The following is a 27,353-nucleotide window of genomic DNA, read 5'->3' on the forward strand; positions in this document are numbered from 1 at the left end:
AACTATTAACTTAATTAGAAGAGGATCATTGGCCACGCTTGATTATGAGAAAGAGAGAGTGTTTGCTGCACATTTTTCTTTTTCCCGAAGTGACAGGGAAATTCTATTACCATGGAGATGATTATCTGATGCCACTGGATGAAAGAACGACAGAAAGAGAAAGGGGAAGGCGCGTTTTGAAAGGAAGCAGTCAAGCTTTCGACCAAAACACAGTGAGACAAGTGAGGAGAAGGAGATTTAGGAAGAGATGAGCGGGTCCTATGATTGCCTTCCAGCTCCCTTTGTCCGGCCAAAAGCCTGCTCTCACTGTGGCCATTGATTAAAACAGAGCACAAAAGGCAGACGTCGTTCGGCCTCGAACAAGACTCTACAATAATGAGGGCCGTCCGAACGCTTGGACTGTCCGCTATTCAGTCCAAGGCCTTGCAATTGATTGTCTGTGGCTGAACGTCGCAACCCTGGGCCTTAATTATACCAAAATCAATGAAGATTCAGGAGCTCAGTTTCACAATGGAGCATGGCACTTCACTAGTGTAGGCAGAGTGGGACTTAATGTGTCTCTGTGGAGTGGTTTATACGTTTAAGATGATTTCGGTTAGAGGAGGAGGGTGCTGGTATTGCTGTTCCCAGGATGGTGGTCCCGAAAGGTTGTAATGCTTTTTATACCTAATACCATCCCATTGCTCTTTTTTTTTTAATTTTTACCCAGTTTTCTCAATTTAGCCATGTCCATTTCCACTCACTGGATAGGTCTCCCCCAGTCAGAAGATGCTACCAAGCTAGGAGGATGAGGGGTAGCTCATTTTCAAACTGCAGCTAATGCAATATAATTGGACAGTCCAACACGCTTGGTAGAGAACAATACCTGCCAATTCTGTTGTCATCTAACAGATGCCTGACTAATGGGGGGTAGAAGGAGGGCAATTGGAATCTACCAATGATAGAGGTCCCCTTGCTCTTCTAAAGTGGCCCAGGCTTTTGCTTGGGGGGCGACTTAACTTTAAAGAAGTGAAGGTATGAATGGAAGGTAGAATGGGTTTAGCAAGCTGGTCTTTACTTACTGTGTTGGAATTTTTTGGGGACTCGTCAGATACAGCAGGCTCTTTTTTGAACATCCATTTGAGATGCTAAATTGCAAAGGCAAATGTTATTGCATTGCTGGGTGCTCTGAGTGTGGAGCGTATAAAAGATATTTTGATTGGGATCAATTCCATTGATGTGGTTATGCTCAGTATCCAGAGCTAACTGCTTGTGGCACAATGACGAGGATCTGTCAAGAGTGTGTTTTCCTGGAAGGACTGGGGCAGCATCCATCTATGAGATCAGTTTCCCTTTTCTAGGTAATGTTGAGTGGTTGCCCGGGATCTCCTGGCATCTCTTAAGTGTTAAGAAGTGGATAGAAAGAAATATACTTTTAAGCCACTTTCAGATGGAGTTAGCTTGTTCTAGCGATTGTGCTCATTTTGAGCGGCTATTCTTAGAGATGGACAAATATGCCTGAAATTATAGCTTTCTCCAGCAGTCTAGTAATGGACAAGCTGATGCCATTTAGTTTCAGCCAAACTGACTGAAATGCTCCTCGGCTGCACTATGTGGTCGCAAATAGGAGCTGACCTGGCCGAGCACTAAAGTGCTCTAATGGAATAATGGACTATTAGCCTGCGCTACAGTTACACCTCTCTTTTTGGCCACAGCATCTCTCTCTCTCTCTCTCTCTCTCTCTCTCTCTCTCTCTCTCTCTCTCTCTCTCTCGATCCTTCTTTCTCACAATGTCTTTCTCTCTCAGCCCGTGTTCTGGCAGGAATCGAAAACCTCTGCTCATCAACTCTGTACATACTGGGCACACACACTCGCATTCTGAGATGTATCGATTGGCCTTCAGCCACTTGACGACTCAATCAATCAGTGCAACTCAAGCTTGGTCGATTCTTTTTGTCTTCCAAGTTGGTCTTCAGGCTGCCAATAACTGCTTTTCAGCTGTAAGGAGTCAAGGTGTATTTAAGGAGTCCTATTGCCATTGCCATTGAAATTCGTTAATTGAGCCAATATGTCCAAACCCACCATCCAGATAAGTGAGATGTTTTTGGCAGCAGTACAGCAATCTGGGCAGTGGAGGATGATAGAATGTCCATAGAAAACAAGGAAGAGTTTTGAAATTATGATACAGTTGTCAGTCCTAGACCTTCTCTGGTTACTTATGAGTGCCAGGATCAATTGGGAGCGGCTGTCCTATCTATACGTGGCCCTGATCAGACTTGGTATTAACATCTGTCTTGAAGTGGGCCGTGAGATGTATAACTGTTTACACCTGACAGTACAATGGGTCGCAAAGGCATCTCCAGTGACCTTGTGTCATCGGATTTTGTGATCAGAGCAAGGGTACCTCACACATTTACTACGTCAGAATCTTGCTGTATTTGTTTTTGGATAACAGTGCCCCTCGAATCCTTGCTCGCGTACGTGTACGGACTGGTAAAAATGTTTAGATCGCCTGTATTGCTAATGCAACTTGTAACCAGAGGAGACAAAGAAAGAAGGTACGTTAAGCTGTGTCTGAACATTTTCTGCTGTCATGATGCAGTTAAAGCTGGTTATTCTGTGCTGTCTTGATCACCGGGTGATTCATACTAGAAAAGGTTATGTGGTCATATTCATCACTGACCACCTCCGAAGATAGTTTGAGGGATCAGTGCGTCTCCAGATCCACCTGTACATGTGCTGTCCACTTAAACAGGACCTACGTGACTGAAGCTAATCAATTTGCACTGTGTGAGTAACTTGTTTCTTGTGCGAAGGGTTTTTTCTTGCCAAGCTTCAAGAGTTAATTCGGAAGGAAGTGAAGCTGAGAGACTGCCTGTGAGATCAATCCCCTCTGGACGCTGGCCCGAAATGAGATAATTTAGTGTAATGAGTTCTTTCCTGCTGACTCCTCACAAATTCAAATAAATAAGAGAAGTCATGCTGGCCAGGGAGGACATGAAAATATAGTTGCGTTCCTGGAACCGAATGCCTGGGCTTTGAATCCAAAGGTGCCGGCAGAGTTGTTTCAAAGAGATTGATCATAGATAGAACTAATTTATTTGCTCACTTTGGAGGATTTAACTTGGCTAAAGATGATACTCCTTGTGTTCTGTTTACTGGCTGAAATAATTACTTGTCCATTGACATTTACACATCAGATTATAGCCCTGTAACACTTTAATTTGCTGTCCTCTCATTCCGTTCAAATCTCATACTTGACTTTTCAGAATAAATAATTCATAGAAGAGCATCCCTCTGATCAGTTCCTTATCACCAAAGATACAGAAACATAAACCCTTATTTAGCAGTGCAAAGTGTAGCTGAAGGAAATGTCTCAAAGGTATACTAATAAGGCATGAAAGGTAGTGGTCTATTTGTAGCAGTAGCATTTTTCAGAGAAGACTTCTGTTTAGGTCATGATGAAAGAGAAAACTGAGACAGTTCCTTGGCAGGAAATCAAGAAAGATTGCCTTTTGTTAAATATGGATGGATTTCTTTTTTGCTTGCGTTGGTCCAATCCGTGATGCCACTTTTCAAGAGCCTTCTTCTCATGTCCTATATGCTAAGCTGTGGTTTTAAGTGGTAGATGGATGACCAGAGCAAATGAGGACCATCTGTAGAAGCCTTCAATTCCATCCTGGGGAGAAACTTTCTTGGCGGTCTTGGTCTAATGGCAGAACTTTGGTGAAAGACTGGTCCCAGAAATGGTAGTAAGGCTTGAGATAACAGACTATGATGTAGGATGTTGGGGCTAGGGGGTGGAGAGAATTATGAGCAAAGTATGTGTAGACTACACACATACAATCTCCCACTTCTAGCCCCCCCCCCCAAGGAGTGTAGAAGGCAAGCTTTGAGGTTCCTTGGACCACACACACATCCAAACTTGAGTCTCAGGGCTGCCACAGAAACCCATCCTGTTTTTTTGGCGGCCACCCAAAAAATCCTGAGGCCACAGAGAGGAGATTGAGCGCTCTGCTTCATCCGACCGCCTTGCCTCTCTCTCCGTTTCCTTAATCCTTCGCTTTTAACACCTTCTCTGTCTTTTCATCCTGCCAGGCTTCCAGCATGCCGTCATCTGTCCCGTCATCTTCTTCCGCCTGTCACACCTCAAGCCCTACTCTCGTCTTTCCCCTTTCTCTCCTCCCCAATTTTAACCACATTCCCCTTCTCTGGAGAGATACCAAGAGAAAGCAGTAAGCAGCGATTTGTCATGCCCAGTGTTTGCTTTTCGGCAGGTTGATTTTTACGAAAGCTGCCAGAAGTGACGGGTGCGGATGCACCGTCGAGCAGGAAGATGGATAGTGTGTGACGGTCTTGGTATTCCTTATTGGCTCATTATTAGGGAGTTAGAGTGCGTTGGAAGGTTTGCCGTCAAAGCGCTGAGGTATTTATTGATTTTTGGCAAAATCCTCAGTTGTTGCTGGAGTTTTCTCCCATCTTCAATCTCTTGCCAGCAGGCCTCCTCTTTTCCCGTTGTGTCTCTTTCTCAGTTCATTTGTCTCTCTGTTTCTGTGATTTTCTCTTATTCTTCCAGACCTTTAGGGTTCACCCTTACTCTTACCTCATGGTTCTCAAGCTCAAATCCCAGAAGGTTACACAGTTGTACCCAGTGCAAATTGCCTGGCTGTACAATCGCTGTATCCATGTACTGACAAGTATTGCATCTTCGACATCGGTGCCTACGTTTACTTATACTGTTGCATGTTACTGTTAGTTTGATTGGTAGAACAGCAAAACCTTTGCACAGACACCAGGACCCTCTCGTGTTCCAAACAAAGCTGTGGATGAATGCTCTGGAAGCCTTGGTGGTCATCACAGAAGTGCCTGCCGAGATTTCTGAGACACTGAGCAACCCTGACTGGGGTATCTTGTCACTCGGCAGGAACGTCGCTAAGCGAAGAACTGAATTTTGCCTTGTCAAAGGCCTCAGTTCTGGAGGGCAGCAGTGTAGTATGTGTGTGGTTCAGTGTTTATTCAACTCATTAGCTAATTGCCAAGCCATTCATAAATTAATTTGGGCTGTGCAAAAACTAAGCTTGAGTTTGACACCTAACTCTCAATGCATACGTTGCTGTGCGGCTTTCGCATTTGGTCTCATTTCCGTATATCAGTTATGTAGCCCTTGGTGTACATTTCAGTGTTCGTTTCCTTACATTAGCATGTTCTGTGAGGCAGATGAAGGGGGCATTATAAGAGTTTGGTGGACCCTGTCATCCTGTTAACAGCTTTCCACACCTCATTTAAGGCAGTAATGAGTAACTAATAGCCTAATTACAAGCTACTGTTCAAACAGCAGCTACGGAGATGAATGCCCACTTATCAAAGAGCAAATGGCATTACTCACTCTCTCTCACTCACTCTCTATCTATCTATCTCTCTCTCTCTCTCTCTCTCTCTCTCTCTATTTCACTCTCTATCTCTCTCTCTCTCTCTCTTTTTCACTCTGTCTGTCTCCCTCTCACTTCCCATAATTACCCCAATCAGGCTGTCATGCACTGATTATTATATCATGTCTGTTCCGACCGGCACTCTAGACCCATCTGTTACACCCTAGCACTCTTTCTCCAGGAGTTTGTCATTTCATTTTACTGCTTTTATTATCTGGATCAATTCAGGAATATCCGAATGCTTATGAAAACGCTTGCTTTTTGTCTCCTTTTTTAAAAACAATCTGATCTTCATCTACACCAACAGCCTTTTTGAAAATCTCTCCATCCACAAAAGAACACAGAAATGATTTAGGGACACTCTGAAAATGTCAGCCCAGTAGGGCCAATAATACCTCATAAAATTTGATGTCAGTCTGCTCAAGAAGAACACTGCGAGTATACGTGAAATATAGAGTGTCAAGTGCTCTCGGTTGCAAATACAACAGGCCCCTGTAAGCTGATATAATAAATTCTTTCTTTCTTAAAATAAAGTTTAATGAAATTCTACTGCTCGTTGCTAACAATGCCATGGCTATGTCACTGTCTCTAAAACTGTGGTAGTCGTTACACTCTGAGGAAAAAAGGTAGTAAACTTTTACAGGGGCAGTACCCCTCTCGTCACTGCAGTGGTATCCCGAAAGATACATCTCAGTACCTTTAGTTAGGGAACATAACTGTACCATAATCCACTGAAAGTTGTACTGACTCCACACACCCCGTCTCGTCTCCAGGCTTTTTATTTTATTGTTCTGTTTTAAAACATTAGGTCACGAAAAAGTACAAATACGTACTTTTCCACTGGGAGAAACTTACTTAAGGTACTCAGTTGGACCTTAAAACAACTGCTGTACCTTTGAGGGAACATTTTATATTGTTCGTACCTTGATGAACGAAAAATGTTCCTGCACAGAACCTTTATGTCTAACAGTGTAGGAGTTTTTTGGTTAAGTCATACGTCTTTAGAATCATTGAGAGATCTTTAGCGTTTATTTCGACACCCTGTTTAAAAGAGCCAAGCTTGGATTTGCTTGGATTGGCATTCTGGTGCCATGCACTACTTTTTATGAAGAGATAAATTTAAGTTTTCTTCCCCCAAACTGCAAAGAAGCAACCCAGTCATCAGCTGTATTTGAGACAGAGTTCTAAAACAGCAGCAACCCGTGTGAAAATTAGCGCCGTGATGTCAGCGTTTTCAAAAAGCTTTGTTTTGCCTGTCCACATAAACTTGAAGTGCTGAAAGAGTTGTGAAAAATCTCCACCCTGGAGTGTTTTCAAAAACTGTTTTAAGTGACCTAAAAAGGCATTTTTGTGTGGACAGAGAAAAAAACAATACAATCAGACAGGTCCTCAGATGTCAGGTCTGTTTTGAACCCAGAGAATCATATATGTGGACTGTATGTAGCCAGTGCATAGAATGAATTTGGGAATAATGATGCAGCTGAAAAATGCACATCACTATTTGATTTAAGCATTTGATAGACTGAAAGGAAGTGTGCGAGGTGTTTGACTTGATTCCTCTGAGATCTTTATAAGACTCTCCGAAGCCTCTAAAAGCATTTGATGCTTTTATATCAACTTAAAGCAGTGTAAATGGCACCCCAGAACACAGTTGGAATAACGGTAAATTGCAGGGCTTTTCCTGAGATAATTGGGTTATTTGCTTTTCACTGAGGGAGGAGATAGAGAGAGGCAGGTGTGCAAGGAGAGAGAAAAAGATGAAGAGGTACATAGATAGACAGTGTTCTCAGTAGCCTAATGGAGCATGACGACAGACGATCGTTGTAACTGCAAAACAATTACTGGTAAAGCGTACCGAGCCCTCAAGCACTGAAGCCAGGGTCATTACAGTCATAGACGAGGGGTATGAAGGACTCGGTCTTCACTAGAAGTTGCTCTTTCCCATTGCTTTAAGAGAGAAAGTAAATGGGCCTAGAATACACACTAGAGGGACGCCACACTATTCAGGCTCTTTAACCACACAGGATGTCCCCACTAGCACCACTGGCTTTGATGCTTTTAGATAAATGGAGTGTTGCTTGCTTTTGCCTAATTTTATTTGCATGTGTGTCAGGCTTCAGTCCTCGTGGGCCAAAACACTGTGGATTAAACACATTTGGTTCAGCTCATCAGCTAATTAGGAAGGCCTTCATGAACTGAATTTAGAACGTTAGATGAGGGTAAACGCTGATTTCCACAACACTTTGGCCCGGAAGGTCCCCAGTTTGACATGCCTGTTTTAGAGTTGAGCATGCATTGCTCAAATACAACTTTTTGTAAACTCCCACAGCGATAAAGAAATGCACCGATTTAGAGGCTAAGAAATTCAGGCGTGATATTCAGCTTCCAAGCAGTGATGTCAGCTATCTAGCTTCCTCCTCACACATCTTGGGCACTTTTGGCACGTTTGGAAATAACGTCATGTTGTGGCAAATCCATGTTGGACTTGGGGACGGTTGAGTTGAGTGCTGGCATTGTTTACAAAGGAAGTGGATGATGTGGTTAAAAAATTGGCCTTCAGTTGCAAAATTTACAAGTGACATTCAAGCCCCATATCACATCTGATCTAATCGGTTTAATTTATGACCTAGAACCGATGCTCTCCAAAGCATCCCCTCCATTGTGTTGACTTGTGTTGACATGTCTCCCAGCCTACTCTGTGGTCACCATATTAGCTAGAGACTGGCTGCAACCACTGTGGACTAACCTCAAATGGGTTGCTGATCCCTCACGCTAGTGCCTTCAGCTGCAAGTGGCGTCTACAGCAATAAAGGAAGACCCGAAGACATAAAGCATCAAAGCCTTACGATAGGATGTCTAAGCTTAATGAAGTGGATAAACCGGGAGCCTTCCACAGAGCGATTTTTCGTAATCTTGAAATGAATGAATGAAAGCACTGCTTGCAAAACGCGCTATAATTATGATGACATATGTCGTTAACAGTCGATCTGTAAAACGCAGTCTGTTTGGGAGTGTTGCTTTAAGAGTTCCTTCCCTTTTTAAGAACGTTTCCTGAGTAGGATTAAGTGGCATTAGTGGGTTTTAGGCCCATTTCCCAGTTCCTGTAAAAAAAGCCTGCTCTATGACTTCTGTGAAGTGTTGCGTATATGCCTGTTTAGAAAGTTCTTGGTCAGATTACAGTAATGTAGGCTTAATTTAGAAGTGATACATGCTTTTAGGTTGAAAGGTATGCTGGCTTTGTTGTGAAAGACCTCAAGCTTAATGAGTTCCTCAAAAAACGTGCATTGACCTCATCATAAAGGCTCCGACTGTGAAAACCATAACTGGTCAGGTTGAGTCAAATCTGAACTGTAGGCCTCACCGTCTTGCTAAATCATGGAGTGCGATATCCTCTGTTTTCAATGAGGTCACTGCAACAGGCTCTTGTTTCCTCACCTTCATATGCGCACACCTGTAATCAAACAACAGCTGCAGGTGGCTGCAAAGAAAGTCACCCAGTCGTTGGCGCCATGGCATATATTACTACTGGCTCCTATGATTGTTAGACTCCCTTCTATCTGGGTGCTGCGTATTCCCATTGAAATGAAGGCGGTTTTGGGTCAGTGACTTTGGGCTCATTAGTGACTTTTCTGTGGCTTTGGGGCTGAAGTGTTATGTGGCCAGCTGGTGCACCAGCCTCCCAAAAAGCTGTACAGACAAAGTGAGTCTTTCTGCAAGCTAAGGAGGGGGTGAAAGTGGCCCTGACGAAATTCCATGGGATAATTAAGAGTTTTTTTGTGTAGTGTGGAAGGGGGTGCTGCGTGGACTCCAGCACTACTGCTGTAACTTAACGCTGTCTGCTGCTGCGCTCCAGAGCAAAAGTGATCTGATAACCCGTTGGGCCCTCAGCCTGGCACAGCCTTCAAGGGGCTGCCACTCCTACAAAGTCCAGCTTCCAGCTCCAATTAGTTCTGCTTGCTTAATGCCCACTGGTCTGGGGTGCTGCCACAGACCACTTCTTCAACCTTTGGGGCAGGCCAGCTGGAACGTTAAATCGGAATGCAGGCACCGAACCTCTGAACCAGAATGTGCGGACTTCAGATAAATAGAAGACTTTTAGGCCAGGGCGTTGCACAGCAAAGCTAGATTTCAGTAGGTCAGCAACTGTGTTTGCGGGTAATATGGTACCACAAGTAACACATTACAGTAATGTTAATACAGTGTAACTCATTACAGTTACTGACTTAACCTTTATGCTTCTAATCTAATATTATAAATTGCTAAGTATGGAACTGTAGACACAAATCCTGATAACTGCGGAGGGCAAGAGTGGATGCTGAAAGTATGTACATTGTAAATGTATTATTAGTGATATTCTCAGGCTAGAAACAACCACTGTAAACTCAGCAAACAGTCTGTCTATTAAAGCATCTAATAAAAGAGTGCATGCTGACTTGAAACATTAATTTGTGTTTTAAATTAAACAATGAAACTGGTATAATGCTAGTAATTGTTTAGGGGTGTAAGTCAGAATTCGACTCAATACAATATGGTCCTGATTCGATGCTGTTTTCAGTGAGGCTAAAAAAGAAAAGAGTGGCTGAAAATGTGCTTTATATTAATGTTTCTGTTTTCAGTCTATTAGACTTCTTCAACTTAAGTACAAGATTTGAAACAAAACAAAGACACCCTAACAGTATGGCTTCACTCTAGCTCTAAGATAATACGTTAGGCCTAAGCTAACAAGCTAGCCACAGGCTAACATGCTAGTCACAAAGCAACAATGCAGTATGTGATGCTGCAAAACAATTCCAGGCGGTAATAAGTAAAGTATTCTCATTTCTGTTTGAGAGAAGTAATTAGTAGTAACTATCCCTGGTTAGCAAGACAACAATGGAGCAGTTTAAGGTTGCCTGAAACTCAAGCGGCACCATAAACTAATCCCAAAGTCAGGCTGCTGACTCATGAATCCCAGATCATAGAATAGAGTTTTACATAAGATTAAAAGTCCCTCTTATGTTTTGGGCTGTTTCCTAAGACACCTGCAAGAATGTGTAAATGCTTTTGACATTCCTGAGGGTTCATGACTCAGTTCTGATGCCGAACTCCTCTCACTGTGCCTTGTCTTGGGAGAATTCTCTGTCGCTTGCTCATTACAACTTCTAAAGCGGATTCATTCTTTACTGTTGCAGTCATCCTGTGGTTTAAGTGACCACCACTGCTTAGTACTAATGAAGCTTTCAGCAGAAGACAGCGAATCATCATTCCAGATAAACATCCACAGCCAACGACATCAAGTAAATCATGGTCACCCACAGCAGTGCCTCATTGGCCTTTTGAATCGGTGTAAGTTCAGGAATGGAAAGCTGCTAAATTTAATATTTCTCTGGCACTGGAAACCTGCCTGTCCCGCCAATACATCCCCAAAGACAACAGATCCACAAAGCCCAGCCTCAGTAATTATTCTATTATGCATGAAGAGAGTGGGAAGGAGTGAGTCGCTAGAGGAAGGAAGACGCCACATTTGTCATCCTCGGGCTTCTCATTAGCTCGTTTCGAGGCACGCAATTAGCCCCCCGTGACACCAGCGCGTAATCCACTCAAGCTAACACCCTCGCAGCTCTCCGAAAGCTTTGTACACGGCCGCCGATCGCTTTAACGCGTGCTAACAGGATTTAGGATGCCGATTTGCAGCCATTTTCCCATCACTTCCCACTGGCTTCACTCGCATATGTGGCCTGCCAGTCTGCTAGCTTTATTGCCAGAGTATGTCTGTGTGAATCTTAGTTTTGTCCTCACGTACAGGCTGTAAAAGCCGTGTGCTAAGATCGGTAAAGAATTAGCCTTACCTCTGATTTGTGCAGCGCGTATGCTTTGCACAGTAGATTCAACACAAGCTTGTTCCAAGCACTAGGCCTCTCGCTCTCTCTTCTTTCGGGGAGGGAGAAGGAAGGGTAATTAACAGTCAGAATCAGTGATGTGGTAAGAAAACGAGTCTATAAAAACATGTTGAGCCGATGCCAATTATCAGCACTACAGGAGACCCAACAGAGCTCCACTGGCGGAAATGACAGTCTGCCTTTGTACCCAATGCTCATTACGTGCAAATCTGAAAACAGTCGATTTCCTTTAGTTACCCAGTCCAAGTCATTACAGTATGAAATTCCAAACAAATTGGCCAGCAGTTGTTATTTCTTAGTCTTTTTTATATACAGTGGTCCCAGAGACCTCTCCGTTCTTATAGAATATGTGCCTGAGGACATTTTATTTTCCTAAATTCCTGCATATTTCAGTCTTTTAGATGTAAACATTAGTCAATCAGAGTTTCTGAGCACATAGATGTAAAAATGGTCCCATTGTAAAGGAATTTACCAAATTTACAATGGTTTTGATAGAAACCAGAGGTCATGTCTACAAATGGTCATTTTATTTGCTTTCATCTGCATGTATTTATATGTAATGCTTATATACATTTTGCCTTACAACACCCTGCATGAACCTCCACTATGAATATATTTGAACACTTTTTAGTCCAGAGGCATATATCAAAACCATAAAACAATGTCTCAGGCCTCAGGAAGCAAATTCATAAAGATCTTTGTCAGGTATTTTAACGACTGGTTCCTATCACCACCACTGTGAACAGTTCTGACTGGGTAAGTTTCTCTAAAACGGAGCATTTCACACCAAACCACTCTGAATGACTTTTGTTTACATCATAATGATTTAACTGTGCAGAAAAAAAATCAGTTTAAGGAAAACTGGGAGGCTTTTCAAGATAAATGCATAGATTGTCAGTAGTTTATCTAAGGCCTACACACCTTTTGTATAAGCTTCCGTTTAAAGCTCCAACAAGACGTGGCATGTATAGTAACCATATAGCAAAACATAAATGCAGAGTTGCCTTAGTGATGTTCCACAACGCGCCTATAGGGCGGGTTGTTGACTTTCGTTGGTTGATACGGGACAGAAGCCTAAGAACTATCCAAACACAACACATTAACAGCCCAGATTCACCCTTTGAGTGCATATTTGACAACGCCTGTTTGTTTTAATTGCTGTTGTACCATGAAGAGAGAACCACCCAGTGATGGTGGTACCTCTTGCTGTGGCAACAATTTCTCCATTTTCCAGCCAGTCTCCGACTGGTGTCGAAACACCGTCTGATTCGCATATGCCTTGTTAATTAGTGGAGTTTGAACAAGGATTTTGTCAGATTAGCGCGTCTGGTGATGCGTTTTGTAAAGGATTTTGTAAAGCTGCTTTTAATGAGCGCATAGATGGATCGTTAAGGTGCTATAGGAAGCTTGGCCGCATTCGATGTCTGTCCTTGATCGATTATGGTAAACGCTCAGGGTAAAAAGGATGCAGTAAGGTAAAATCCGCTCTGTGGGAAAGTGTGTACGCTGTTGTTTGTCGTAGTGGGTATGGGGGCGGGCGGGTGGTGCAGCAAATGCAGTATTCTGAAAGTCTCGAGCTCCCCATTGAGCGTCTGAACAAAAGCTCATGCTAATTAACCTTATTTGGTTCGTACACTTTCCTCTCTTCTTCCCTTCTTCCCTCTCCACCTCCCTCACCATCAGCACTCTCTAACGCCCTTCACAAATAGTGCCATCAATGGCTTTTAGAAACAGCTAAATGGGTCCACCTCTTCACTTTGAATGGGACCCCACATTGGAGCAGTCACAATTGGCATTCTGTATACTTGGTGTGCTGGAATTGATATTTCTAAGGGTGACAGACATTAAATCAGCATATATGTACTGTTCTATTAATTATGTATGTTTGAAAACCTGTAAAAAAACATTATGATTGTTCCAGAGTTTCCAGAGTTGCTTTGTTGGAACTTTGCCACCTGTCTAGCCTTAACACATCAATCTGTCTGTCTTCTTTACAGAGATCTTAGCGAGAACTTCATCCAGGCTATTCCCCGCAAGGCCTTTCGTGGAGCTACAGACATCAAGAACCTGTGAGTTCACCTCCAAACACTCACCATGTTCACATATATATCCATAAAGAAACACAGATGCATGGATATACTGCGATAAGTCAGGGACCGGAATTAGGAAACCTTAATCAAACAGAAAAATACACAGAATCCTACAACAATAAGATGTAATATCAAATTGGTTCAGCATTTCATTTGTCCACTCTGCTTTTTTGGGCCTGCTGCACACTTGCCAGAACAACAGCTCCCAAAAAACTGACATAGTTTCCCTTTAGACACCATTCACACAAGCATCTGCCTAAACACCTAAAGGCTTAGCAGCCTTAGATTTCTATCACACGTGCATCTAAAATGGCTGAAGAAGATATTTTTGAGGAGATTAAATGGAAGATTATGCATAAAAAGGGGCAAATTGAAGGAAAATCTGTGAAAAAACAGGAGTTTTGAAAAGTTCATAGAAGCATGGGACTCTTAGCAACAACCTGGAATACCTGGTAGACACCAAAACTGCCCCCATCAGATAAACAGCACTTGAAGCTTTCATCTTTGAGAGAGAGGAGAAAATCAAGCTGCTTCAGATCTGAAAACATCCACAGGTGTTTCTGTCCATCCTTCCACTGTGAGAAGACGACTCAGCGCTGTGGGTCTGAAAGGATGTGTAGCTGTTCAAGAAGAACCTCACTGAGAAAAGGAGACAGAGAAAAGAACATTTTGCACAACAACAGTAAACCTGGACATCTGAGATATGGAATGTAGTTTCATTAACTGATGGGTCTAAATTTGGAATTTAGCAGAAAGTGCAAGACTAATCTTTGGAGTCGTGTCTGCAGATTTCTTTGGAAAAGCTGAAAGTGAGTCTCCTGAAAAGAGTGGAAGGAAAGGGTGGACAAAGACACTAAATACTGAAGAATTTGAATGCACAATTACAGATTATTTAACATATTGAGGAGAAATACAACATGAAATGCGGCCTGTGCAAAAGTTATGAAATAAAATGTGCAGTAAAATACCATATTTAGGTTTGTATCCTGTAGAGGACGTGTTCACTTATTTTTACTTAGAAAATCAAACTTTTGATGGGATAGATAGATAAATAGAAAGAAATGTTCATTTTCAAAACAGTTCATTGTTGGAAAAAGTTATCAACTTTTAAAGACCCTCAAGTTTCAAGCACCTTCTGTAACAAAGCAAATATGTGATGAATTGCCTCTGCACTGACTGCATCAATACAGGCTAATTCATACTTGGGCAATCATAGAGACTCATTGGGAACAGATTCAAGCCCAAAGTGGTCCTACTATTCAGAAAGACTATATCGGTATTGATTTCACCAGTTAGCGCGCTTAGTTCTCACCCATAATAACCTCTTGCTTATGGAATGGCTGTTATTATAGGGGCATAAGAATAATGAGGGGATTTTAGATAATGGGCCATGCTGCAGTCTTGTCGCACTCATTGTTATGTTCTGCATGCTGATTATGTGTCTAAGATTATGTGTATTGATCCTGTTTTATAGCTGAAAATGTGTGTAGGTTTGTGACCGTTACAAGGAGAAATTTTCCAAATTTGGACGTCATTGTTGTAAAGATGTAAACAGTCAGTCAGAGGGTTTTAATGTGAAATACTCAGTTTTAAAGAAACTTAGTGTCAGAATTGTTAACAGTGGTGGTGATGGGAAGCCTTGAATGCCTCTTAGGGCCCAATCACAGCGATTTGACAGAGGAGAACTAGCAGCAACTAAAGCCATTTAATGATTGGCTTCATCAACTCATCTTTTCCTTTATTTTACCAATGAAAATCTGGGTTTAAACACATTGCAAACACTACAGCTGATGACCAACATGCTGATGTACTTGCAAAATCTGTCAAACCACAACATATTTGTGGATGAATGCAACAAATTGCTTCAGAATCAGACTTTAGAATTAGGCTAAAATCCTTCTGCTTTGAATGACTTGATTATTATGCCTGAATTATGTTTTTTTTATTATTAAAACAAAAGATTGAACACTCCATTTTGTCACTACCAAAACAATCGTGACAGTTCCCGAAGCTTTACCAAACGTTTCAGTGGTGACTGTTTCGGTAGTGACAATTTTAGCTCATTTTGAGCAGAACTCAAAATTGCTGGCATGGCTAGCGAACATGGCTTTGACACATAAAATCTCATCTTTCAAAACACAAAAAATGACACATTTCCAGAAAGTGTCTTGACAATTTAAAGTTTATGCACCGATTTTCAGACTTGAAATTTAGAGATTTAGGGTTTGCGACAGATCCCGTCCCAACAGAAGGTACCCAATAAGTGATGATTTGTTTTTTTAGCTTATTACTATCTCAATTAATACCTTGAGATTAAATAGATCACAACAGAATTCTTTTAAATTTTTAAAATAGTTTTTTTTGTTGACACCAGTTTCAACTAACTCAGTAAAAGGGTCCATGCAAATTGAGTGTCTTACAAGCTTTAAATGTTTGTGTTTAAGCTAAACCCAGAGTGAGAAGGTGAAAGTAACCTACCTCAGTGCTAAATGGCTAAAAAGCCTGCTTGAAAGTGAATGTTTGTATGTTATGCAGTGAAATATAATGTGCATATGTTTCAGAATTACATACAATACAGTAAAAAATCCAGTGAGTATGCCATACTCTACTATGTTGACATTGTGGTGTCAAGGCACCTTCAGAACGCTCGCACATCCATGTTTATTCAAAACAGTATTAAATATTTTCTTGTTAGGTGTGTAGTCTTCAAATACTGCTCAAAACAGCTTGGTTTTGTGTGTCAGGGCCCTGAAAGGTGCCTCGCGGAAAACTGTTACATGAAATAGCTGCAGATCCGCGGCCTGATTCCTGAGGCATTGTTTCACAGCAGTTTGGAGTGGGTGGAGAGGTGCATGCAGGGCTTTGTGAGGTGAAAATGTCCCAAAACAAAGGCTATTTTTTCAGATTTACCTCTGTTTTGCCATCTTCTACATTATATATAAACTTAGAAGGTGTGTAGGTTCACTGGTCATTTTGGATAGTGTGTAAAATGGCTGTATTTGTGTGACCCCCTGGTTCCCCTCACCACCAATGAGGCACGGTCTCACATTGAACCCCTCTGAATGACTTCGTTTACATCTCAATAATTGATTTATGCGAAGGTTTTGAAAGAATTGTGGAATTGCCTTTTAAACGATTCACTCTTTTTACTTCAAATTTCTTCTGAACTCCACAGTCAGCTGGACAAGAACCACATCAGCTGTATCGAGGACGGAGCCTTCCGTGCACTTCGGGGACTGGAGGTTTTGTAAGTGCACACATCTCGCCGCTGCTGCTCCCATCTCATTATCTAAATGCACCTCATAAAATTAATAGAGTCCCATAATACCAGTGACTATAATGGGAGCAAAAGATCTGAGGTTCACCGTTATTTAACCCAGAGTTGAGGTTTAATCTTCATCATGGATCATTAATCTGACAAAAGGCCGAGGAGGAGTTTGGAATGTGGCCATCCTTGCGTAGACGGCGTAGTGCGTGTGAGCAGGGCTGTGGGTTTGTGTAGCACGATAGAGAGCAGGGCATGGGTTGATTAAAATGACCTCCAGCAGAGGCCTGGGCAGCAGAGGAGATTTCTGCTTCCTATTAGGAAGTCGCCACTAGACATTGACGAGGCTTCGTGAACCTACACAAGCCTTGTAAACAGCCGTTTTCCAAAAAAAAGCAATTTCAAAAAATCCGAGCACCTTTTAACATTTCTGCCCGGGGTTTAATTTGCTGGGTAACGACCGGCTTCCACTCCTCATTCCTCTCCATCTGTAAGAGACAGAGTGTTACATGCCCTCCAGGGGTGTGAGGTGCACAGGCAGGGACAGAGGCAGGTGGTAGAAGAATGGAGAGGCACTACTTTTAGCTCTTGCAGAAAAGCTGCCAGAACAGTACTGTGCAAACCAGTCTGAACCTGAATGATAGTAGGAGGGAAAGGAGAACTGATCCCAGATCAGCATGCTTAGCATGCGCAGTCTGGGTGGCAAGGTCTGAGTTGAGTCAGTTACAGTGAATGAGCCTTGGGCGGAACGAATGGCTGGTTTTAATTGTGCCTTCTCTGCTTGATGTTCCACAGAACGCTGAACAACAACAACATCAGTGGCATACCGGTGTCGAGTTTCAACCACATGCCCAAGCTGAGGACCTTGTGAGTAATGCACAGATACAGCACACCAGTGCACACCAAAGCCCAAGTCACATAGTCGCCATCTGTAACCCTTGGAAAACCACAAGCGATAACAAAAACATGATCTCATTTGATGTTAAGTATTTCTTATTTGTGCCTGAAAAATTTCAGATTCTAAACGTTCAAACAAAACATTTATAATTTTATGAAACGGACCGAATTACATCAATACTAGAGAGCGCAGGTGAGGACTTGAGTCATATGACTTGGACTCGAGTCCAACTCGAGTCATAAATTTGAAAACTTGGGACTCAACTCGAGAAAATCGAGAAAGGCTTGCAACTTGACTGACTTCAACGACAATGACTCGGACTTTGACTCGGATTTCAGCCTTAAGACTCGGAAAGATTTGAAACCCTGAGAGGAAGAAATGTGGAGAGGGGCTGTAACCGTGTGTAAAATAATTGAGGCAAACTGAGGCGGGGGTTTGGGGGATGTGGGTGTAATAATAATAATAGCAGCAGTTTTTCTTTTGGTAATTCTGAGACGGTCCCTAACTCTGAAGGAGACATGAGAGCGAACACAGTTATAACATGAGTTGAAGCTAGAATAACATCATATTAGGGCCATCCAGTAAAACTTGTTTACGATCTATGCAGCCACCTGGCTTGACGGCTTGTCTGAGGCCATTTCACATGAGCTGTTTTTTTTTCCCCCGAGACCTGAAGCTGTTTTCTCAGATGTCTGAAACCAGACGCTGTGGTCTGTGGATGTATTAGAAAAGCACATCATAACCATAATTGGCTTTTTGTACAGGCATAATATCTGCCTGGTGCAATGGCACACAGAGCTCCCCAGGCTTCCCCATGAGCATGTTCAACCAGTGCAGCTCAACAGCCACATTTTCATCTGTATTTTGGTACAGCAAATGTGATGTAAGATATCACCCAATGTGTTTAAAAGTTCTGGTATGTTCATGTGTGGGAATATTAGTGTCTTGCGATGGTTTTGAATGAAATAAATCAATAAATAATTGATTGTTTTTCAATCTGCAGGAAAATTTGCAGTTTTTATTGTCACTGTGGGTTTTTGCTGTGGTATCTGTCACTGATCACAGGCCTAATTCCATGTCATTCGATGTTAAATAGCAATATCTAAATAATCGGTCTTATCAGTGTTGGTGAGCCAACAAAGCATGCTGCTTCCAAGGTCTATTAGGTACAAGGTAATTCTGCATGCATGTTATTTACGTCAGTACTTTTTGATTAGAGAACAGTTGTTCGGTTAATACGCTCAGTTTGAGTGTCAGACACCCATTTTTAAAGAAGATATTGAAAAAGTGTCATTTAGGAATCAGTAACGAAATGGACAATACTCAGCACTACTTGTAAGTAGAAGAGGAGATAATGTTTTGAATTTGAAAAACTAGACTGGTGTTTTGCATATAGTCCTGTTTTGTGGAAAGAAGAAGACTTGATTTTGTCATTGTTTGGTGACAAAATAATAAAAAAAAAATGATGCAAATCTGTCAATGCAAAATCAAATCGAATGTAAATGTGATTCGCTACTCACCACTCTTGTTATTTATAGCATTGCATGTATATATTTAAATAGTATGTCAAAATGACAGTAACTCTAGGCTTATAAGTAGTGTGGAACCCTCATGATTTTTGGGAACAATCCATGCTCTATATCATGCTTCTATTTTAATAGTTTTGGTTGGAAATGAAGCCTTGAAACAGCAAGTGGAAAGTTGACCAGTCAGTCATTGTTTTTCTCTGTGCTATCTAGGTAGATACAGCTAAGCAAGCTCTCCCATTGGTCAGAACTTCAGGAGCTGAAGAGAAGTCCTAACGTGTTAAATTAACCATCAATATAATTGCAAAGTGACATAGGAAGCTAGAAAATGTCAGTGTTTAATATTCAGGTGAATTGCTGTTAGTTTAGCACTAGAATCCCATAGAGATGCTATGATGTTAACATTATCGTAGATGTTTTTAATGTGATGTTTTGGCCAAGTTTTAACATTTATGCCTCGAATTGAAGGCCTAGCTTCAATAGTCATGGTCCGCCGCTGCTTCTATACGTTATACAAACGCAATCGCCCATTTTTTCTTGAGACTCAAAGCACCTTGACCTTCAGATCGACCTGGACTGTTACATAGTTTGGGTCTTAGCTGCAACTGAAACTCCTGTGAGTAATGATCCACACCACTGGACTAGTACACAACACCATCATTCAATACAAAGTGCATTCCAATCGGCCTTATCTTCAAGGCAGTATTTAGGTTGTAAATCAGGCATTCAGAAGAGATTAAGTACAGGCACTGCTGATGTGTGCTTACTCACTTCACATTCTCAAACATTCCATGTCAAACATTTTAGTCCTCTTTAGCTGACAAGGAAAATATTTTTCACCATGACAGATTGCAGTCATTTCAGTCAGTAAAACATTTCTCATGGCACTTTCCTCGCCACAAAAGCTGATTGAAAGATTCCTTTTGGAGCAACAGAGTCCCGTTGGGCCCTAATCCTCCGACTTTTATGACATTTTATTTACTTAGAGGGGTTCTTCTTTTTGGTCTACTCAGCAGGCAGCCCGGCAGCTAGCGAAACCACCGTCCCACAATGCTTCAGGCCAGAAGACACACACTATGTCATTCCACGGAGTCTTGGTGGGCAGCCATAGGCCACACTGGGGTTTGTACTGGTGCCAGAAACCATTTCCTCAGTTGATCTTTGGAAGACTCCTAGCGAGCGGCCCCAAAAATAAATACCCCCCCTCTGACACTATTGTCTAAATATATTTACGAAATGTGAAAGCGTGTTGAAATAAAGGCGAGCTCGACTTCAACTTAAGGCGTGCTTCACTAAAATGCCAGAGTGGGGGAATAAAATGCTACCGCACACAATTTGACTCGCATTTTGGTTTTCGCTCATTTAGGAGTTATGATTTGGGAAATAAGCGCAGTTCCAGATTACAGGACATTAGACAAGATTATAGATATGATTTAACGTTCTGGGTTTTTTATCAAAGTTGCCGAGATGTGATGGTCTTGAGGAAAGAATAGACTGTAATGATTTTAGTTAATGAAATCCAGACAAAACCAGTGGCTTGTTTCTCCACTTATATGAGGACAATGAGTAATAATAGTGGTCCTGTTATTCCTCTGCTGCTTCTTCACTGGATATTACATTCAGTTTATGAAATTAGAGATCTTTTAAGTCCAAACACTAATCCTAGCACTTATCAATGGGGCATTCTGGCCTACAACATTTCAGTATTTAACTGTGGCGTTGCATCCCTCAGCATCACCAGTGTGACAGAATACATGGTTTTATATCCTTTTTGTGTTTTATCCATCAATGTTCTCTCACTACAATTCCGAGCATTCATTATACGTAGCATATACACAGCATTGGGAACCCCCCAGCCCCCCCCCCAACACCCACACACACGTTGCCAGAGTCCAATACATCTAATTCTCCATTTGTAGTGAGAATGAAGGTGGATACACTTTTTAAAAAATCAGTTTCTTTCATGCTGAAACTAAATAATCTTAATATGTCCATTAGCATCTCCTATTATCATATATGCTAAAAGGAGAGCTTCATTCCAAACATATTTTACAGGTGTTGTATGAATATGGTGTAACACCAGTGACTGACTCCAGTGACATTCTGGGCAAAACTGAGGATTTTGTAAACTGGCTGACTCGTTGTCGGTCAGGTGTCCTTATATATTTAAAATCAGTAATAAAAATGATATTAATGGCATTATTTTGACAAAATTTTAATGACCCAACCATTAAAATGTATAACACCTGTGACACATAGACGTTATGAGCTGCCTGATAAACAAAATTGTTAATAAATGAATGAAATATAGTGAGCGAGTGTGACTCGCCTTCTCATGCCTTAAAATGCTTCCTCTCTGATGAGCCTCGACCCAAAGAAGCAGTTTAATAGAGCTGGAAATACTGTGTTCAAATGTAAAATAAGAGTCCTGATAACAGCAGTGACCACAATCTCTGTGACGCATGAATTTGTAAAATAAAATACATATTTTTTAAATGTACTATAACATTAATGATATAAAAAGCAAACATGAATCTGTTTTATACAATTTTCAGTTTAACCTCTTAAAAATATTATTTTATATTAAAACCTGTTTCTCATGTTGAAAATCGTTTTTGTAACATGCTGTTAAACGGATGCAGAGCGACTATGAAACAGGATAAAAAAAGGGAAAAGTATTATTTAATCTTAGATCAACTGTGTAAATGTACATACCGACTTTTGGAGCTGTGCCTAAAATTTTAAGCATCTTTGTAAGCCCTGTGACCTTTGTTACATGGTTTCCCCTCCAACTGGGGAATGACTCAAACGGAATTTTTGTCTAGTCTGCATTTTTCAGCTTGCAGAAGAAGAACGTATTTCAAACTAACCACTCCAAAGTTTCTCTCACCTTCAAGACACGTCATCAGAAGAGTCTCGTTTCGTAGTCATTTGTCTGGGAAATCTAGCTCTAGAGACCAGTGTGGCACCACTGTAGGAGGCAAACAGGCATGTTTCAACAAATAAAGCAATGGTTCCATTTTTCACTTCGGCCAGAGGAGCAATAATCAATAGGTCTGAAACCCTAGTATAGAGTAATTGTATACTAGGGATGCAACAACCATGCAGGATGTTTTAAATGCAGCAAGATTTTTGCACACATTTTGCAATATGTTACGTGACATAGAGAACTGCGAAGAAGGAGGAGGATTTGGGAAATATGCAAAGGCAGATTTCTGCATAATGAAATCATTAAGATATAAACAGTCATTCAGAGCGGTTTGGTGTGAAATGTTCTGTTCTAGAGAAGCTTACTGAGTCAGAATCGTTCACAGTGGTGGTGATAGAAACCAGACGTCCACCTCCAGAAGCCTCCTCACACATGAAATTGTTACAAATAGGTGGCCTAAAAACTTATTTTTTTCAGTAAAATGAATAAGGGAAGCTTATTTTGATTTACTGCTGTCTTACTACCAGGCAATATGTATAGTTAATAAAATGGTCCCTGGTTCCTATTAATGCCATTATAAAGATATCAGAGTTGTTCCTCTGCAATGCACCATTTCCAAACCAGTCTGAATGATTCTCTTTACATCCTGGGGGTTGAATTATGCAGACGTTTTGAAAAATGAGTGCATTTTCCTTTTAAGCTGAAGAGTCCAGGGTGTCGTCTCATACCGGTCTGTTTATAAACGCAGCTGCACATGAACCTGTGACATCTGCTATGTCCATACCCCCTAATTACGTCTGGATTTTCCTTCTCTAGCCGCCTGCACTCGAATAACCTGAACTGCGACTGCCACCTCTCCTGGCTGTCCCAGTGGCTGCGTCAGAGGCCCACCCTCGGTCTGTTCACGCAGTGCTCCTCCCCGGCCCAGCTCCGCGGGATCAACGTGGCTGAGATCCAGAAACACGAGTTCACCTGCTCAGGTAATTGCCCACCTTGCTTCACCGCCTTCCCAGCTGTCGTTTTTGGGGGCCAGGCACAATATGCTAGTCGAGCGCAAGCCTCAGGTTAACCGTGTAGTCTTGAGTTTTGAGTTCTCAGGTATCAAACGAGTCAGTTAGCTCAGAATGTAGCTGTTAATTAGAGCTCTTACACATCGGTCAGTCAGTCGCAAATCTTTCATATGAGATTCGGGTAACCCTCGTTTACTGTCTTAGTCTTGTATGAGCATAAATGATAGGCTAGCTATACTATGAACTTTTGGCTCCAAATGACTCACAACCATCACTGGACAAAACCTTGTATCTCCATTTTTATGTACAGAATGGTCCAAGATGACTTGGGGAAAAATTTAGTTCCTGCACTTTTCAGTTGGTACAGATCTGTGGAGAGTAACACAGAAGTAAAGTAAAATTAATCAGTAAAGTAATCTTCATTACATTTTGGGAGAAGTAATCAGTAATCTGTTATGGATTACTTTTTTTTTGACTAACTGTCCCAACAATTATGCTAGCGTTACATATCCACATCCCTACACACACTGGAGACAGCTGGTGGGATTGCCAAGAGCTAAAAACCAGTGGTAAAATGTGCCTGATTCTCTGCCAGATTCTGCAGGGTTAATGGAGATCCAGGTGGTGTGTTTGTGTTCCCCCGAGGAGGCCGGGGTGTGGGTGCCCGTCTTGCTCTGGTTTTATCACCAGAGATGTATGATGAGGCCGCAGAGAACCATTGTGGTCTGCAAGGTCATCTCTAACCATAACAGCAGATGTGCTCCAGGGGCTCCAAATTGGGTTTGATGGTTTCTGGAACCACATAGCTCCTCTGAATCTGTCTTACTGAGGTCCAACAACCCTCAAAATGCATGGATACTGGTAGCTACAGAAAGAATGGACCAGTAGTTGTGGGCATCAACAGGAATTATTATTATTATTATTATTATTATTATTATTAATTTTTATTGTTCTTTTTGTGATTAAACTTGGCAAATAAATAGAATAGTGCAAGAAAAATTGTAGAAAAATGCTCACTTTATTTTATTTTAATTGTCCACTATAGTCTCATGTAGATTATCTACAGATGTTCAAATTGTTAACCAACTATGAGTTTATTCCAAACAATGGTGGGGTTAGGGTTAGGATTTGGACCAGGGTGAGGGTTGGGTTTAGGTTTTGGGTTGAGGTGAAGGTTAGGATTAGAGCCAGGTTTAGAGTTAAAGAACATTATATTGAATTTAGTAGATATTTAGTTGAATGTAATTTAAAAGTAAATTAAGTGTCTACAAAGCATCTATTCAAGTCTGTTCACTGTAGAGCATGTGCTAATAAGACAAATAAGACAAATGCAATTAATCGCAATTAATCACACAAACTAGTATGATTAATCAAATTAATGTGAGTTATTCTAATAATTTGACAGCCCTGCTCAAAATGTTACTGAAGCTGAAAAGCTGTCAATATCACAGTATAGCTGATGTATCGATACATCAATGGTGTCTTTAAGGGAGCCTTCAACATAAAATGCAGAGAAGGCTATTTTCCACCAAGCAGCTCCCTTTGCTTTTCTTCATTTTTTAACAGTTAAAGTTGCCATTTCTAGATAAAGTACATGTTTTTGACAGGCTTCCTCAGTCAAAGGAAGCAGCGAGCTGTTTGCAAGCTTTTCCTGGAGAATCGGCAACCATGCTTGTCTCCTTTGGAGACCCTGGGGCCTCCAGTGAAGTTACAGTCGCTGCTCTCAACCTAACAGGACAAGGTACATTTAGACAGAACTAGGCCTCGCATTCATGACCCAGCGGCAGTCACGGCAGCTGAGTTTGGGAGCACAGCGCAGGTTGGGGACTGAGGAGAGGGCCGGGCCCCTTTTCACATGCCTTGTGATTTTCACGCAAGCATGCAGCATGACAGGACATGAACTATTCATTGACAGCGAGAAAGGAGCTATGAGTAGGCTACACAGCAGAGGATGAATGAGAAGCAGAGTGTTTGAGAGCTAGGGCCGCCATCTGACGTCTCAGGTTCCACTCTCTCTCATGGCGGAGAGGAGAAATAAGCATGGATCAAAAGTCCACCGCTAGTTTATTTCATTTCCATTCAAAATGGCCATTAAGCGCAAGTTAGCTGAGCATTATGCAAAAGTCTGAGTTCTGTTCCGAAGTTCAGTCTTAGAAGTTGGTTGCATTTTCAGCTTTTCACAATCCAAATAATCCCAAACACATTCAGTGATCAGCTTGATTTTCTCCCACCTCTGAAAAATGAAAGCTTTTAAGTATGGTTTATTTGCTGGGGACAGTTTTGATGGCCTTCCAGTTCATGCATGGTTCTTAGCACCATTTTCTTTGTATGTTTTATTATTTTTTTAACTCCAGTATTGTTTTCTTTCATCTTATTTTCCTTAAACTTTCTTAAGCAAGTGGATTGTCCTATCTAATTACTGGGCATTTTGACTGGAAATTAAATAAGTTAAAGCTTTTATCTACAATCACTGTTCATTTTATCAGCTCCACTGACCATACAGGAGCACTTTGTGGTTCTACAGTTACAGACTGTAGTCCATCTGTTTCTCTGCATACTTTGTAACCCTGTTCTTCAATGGTCAGGACCCCCACAGAGCAGTTATTATTTGGGCGGTGGGTCTTTCTCAGCACTGAAGTAGTGCTGACGTGGTGGTGGTGTGTTAGTGTGTGTTGTGCTGGTGCGAGTGGATCAGACACAGCAGTGCTGCTGGAGTTTTTGTCCACTTACACTCCTACCTTGTTGGTCCACCTTGTAGATGTGAAGTTAGAGCTCATCTCTTGCTGAGACTGAACTTGTCTCAATTTCTAAGACTGAACTTTGGAGGTGTGGAAAAATATCCCTGCAGATTTCTTTGAGAAATTGAAAGCGAGTCTTTCCGAAAAAGAAAGGAAGCTGTAAAAAAAAAGGTAGAGTGGACACACTAAGCACTGAAAAAATGAGTAACTTGTACTTAATAGCCATTTTGAATGGAAATTAAATAAAGGCTTTTGCACTCTACTGTATATGGAAGGTGGACATCAAAAGGGCAGTGAGCGTTTATTGATATTAATAAACAAGGATGCAAACTTTCCGTGTGGAAATTATCACCCAATCTCATAGTTGCCCATTACACTCCCAATTTCATGAAACAGCCTCACTATATCGTTGTAGATCACTGTCCTTGTGAAATTGTGTTGAGAATTTCGTTGAATATTCATCTGTAGCCTCCAAATACACACACACACGCAAACAAACTTACACCATGTCACCAGAGACCTGACCAGCACATGAACTCTCAGTGCAGAGATCATTACCGAGTGACTCGCTGGCACATAAACGCATGTTGGCCGCTTTGCTGTGAGGAGGTGTGTGTATGTGTGTGCACAAGAGGACACCTGTGTGGGATTTAGGGTGGGATGGAGGGGTGAGCGGAACACATGGTGTTGTTCAGATGGAGGCTAGCGGAACTCTCAGACACTTTGGGCTTCAGGGCCGGCTACTCGAGATCTCTTTCCGCAGAAATAGTTAGCGCTGCAGGGGAAATATGAAGGAAAACAAATATTTCATTTGTCAGTTTTATTCATCTGTTTATGCTTTGGGCTAAAGGCTCCTGTGTGAATGCTCTGTTGACTGCCGAATAAAGAGCAATGCAGGCCATTTCAATTAAGAGAGTTCTTTACCCTGGTTGGATTTAAGTTGGGTGGGATTGGGTGGGACACTGATATCAAGTAATCTTTCAAACTGATCGGAATTTGTCAGTGCCAGCCCTACACCATACAAACCAAAGGCTGCTGACCAGCTGCCTATAAGCAGACTAGAAAAAAACACTCCTTAACTGTAGTACAATGACATTAATGCAAGTAAGAAAGTATCTGTATTGTCTACCTCATAAAAGATCAGTCCCACTGAGCTTTAGAGAGCAGCTTGTTGATAGAGCTGTTCCTTCACTCTAGACTGTGACTGGATGTCTGAGCTGCCAGGCAGAATTCTTGTTTGGCTAGTCGTCAAATGGTCACACTGCTTGCCTATCATAGCCTCCCAGCTAATGGTGTTTGGATGATTAGCTAAATCTCTACTTGTGTTAGTCAGTACCACTTATCACCACGGTTACCATAGTCGCTCCCTGTTGAACATAACTTTACCTCTGTAATCTGAAATCTCACACGAATTCCGACTTCTGCCAGAAAATAAAAGCTTATAAAGGTACCTGCTGCCTTGGGGTTGTTTACATTACTGTGGCTAGACGGCTGTCAATCACTATGCAGTCTGAAATGCCCACACAGTCCTGGTCAGGCAGAGAAGTTTAGTTTTTCTAGCTTTTCACACTATTTCAAATATTTTTTTTTTAGATTTATCTTTTCCACGA

The 27,353-nt window shown here is 41.6% G+C and overlaps 1 protein-coding gene across 3 annotated transcripts in view; it reads left to right on the forward strand.

The window, feature by feature from the left end:
* Positions 1 to 27,353, forward strand: part of slit1a (slit homolog 1a (Drosophila)) — a 147,355-nt gene that overhangs the window by 60,490 nt on the left and 59,512 nt on the right. For all 3 annotated transcript variants that reach the window (XM_036583308.1, XM_036583309.1, XM_036583310.1), the window contains exons 5-8: positions 13,285 to 13,356; positions 16,553 to 16,624; positions 17,438 to 17,509; positions 22,812 to 22,975. In XM_036583308.1, the coding sequence (XP_036439201.1) occupies positions 13,285 to 13,356; positions 16,553 to 16,624; positions 17,438 to 17,509; positions 22,812 to 22,975 (380 nt within the window). The remainder of the gene's footprint in view (positions 1 to 13,284; positions 13,357 to 16,552; positions 16,625 to 17,437; positions 17,510 to 22,811; positions 22,976 to 27,353) is intronic.

The sequence above is a fragment of the Colossoma macropomum genome, unplaced genomic scaffold (genome assembly GCF_904425465.1).
Source record: "Colossoma macropomum unplaced genomic scaffold, Colossoma_macropomum, whole genome shotgun sequence".
Lineage (NCBI taxonomy): Eukaryota > Metazoa > Chordata > Actinopteri > Characiformes > Serrasalmidae > Colossoma > Colossoma macropomum.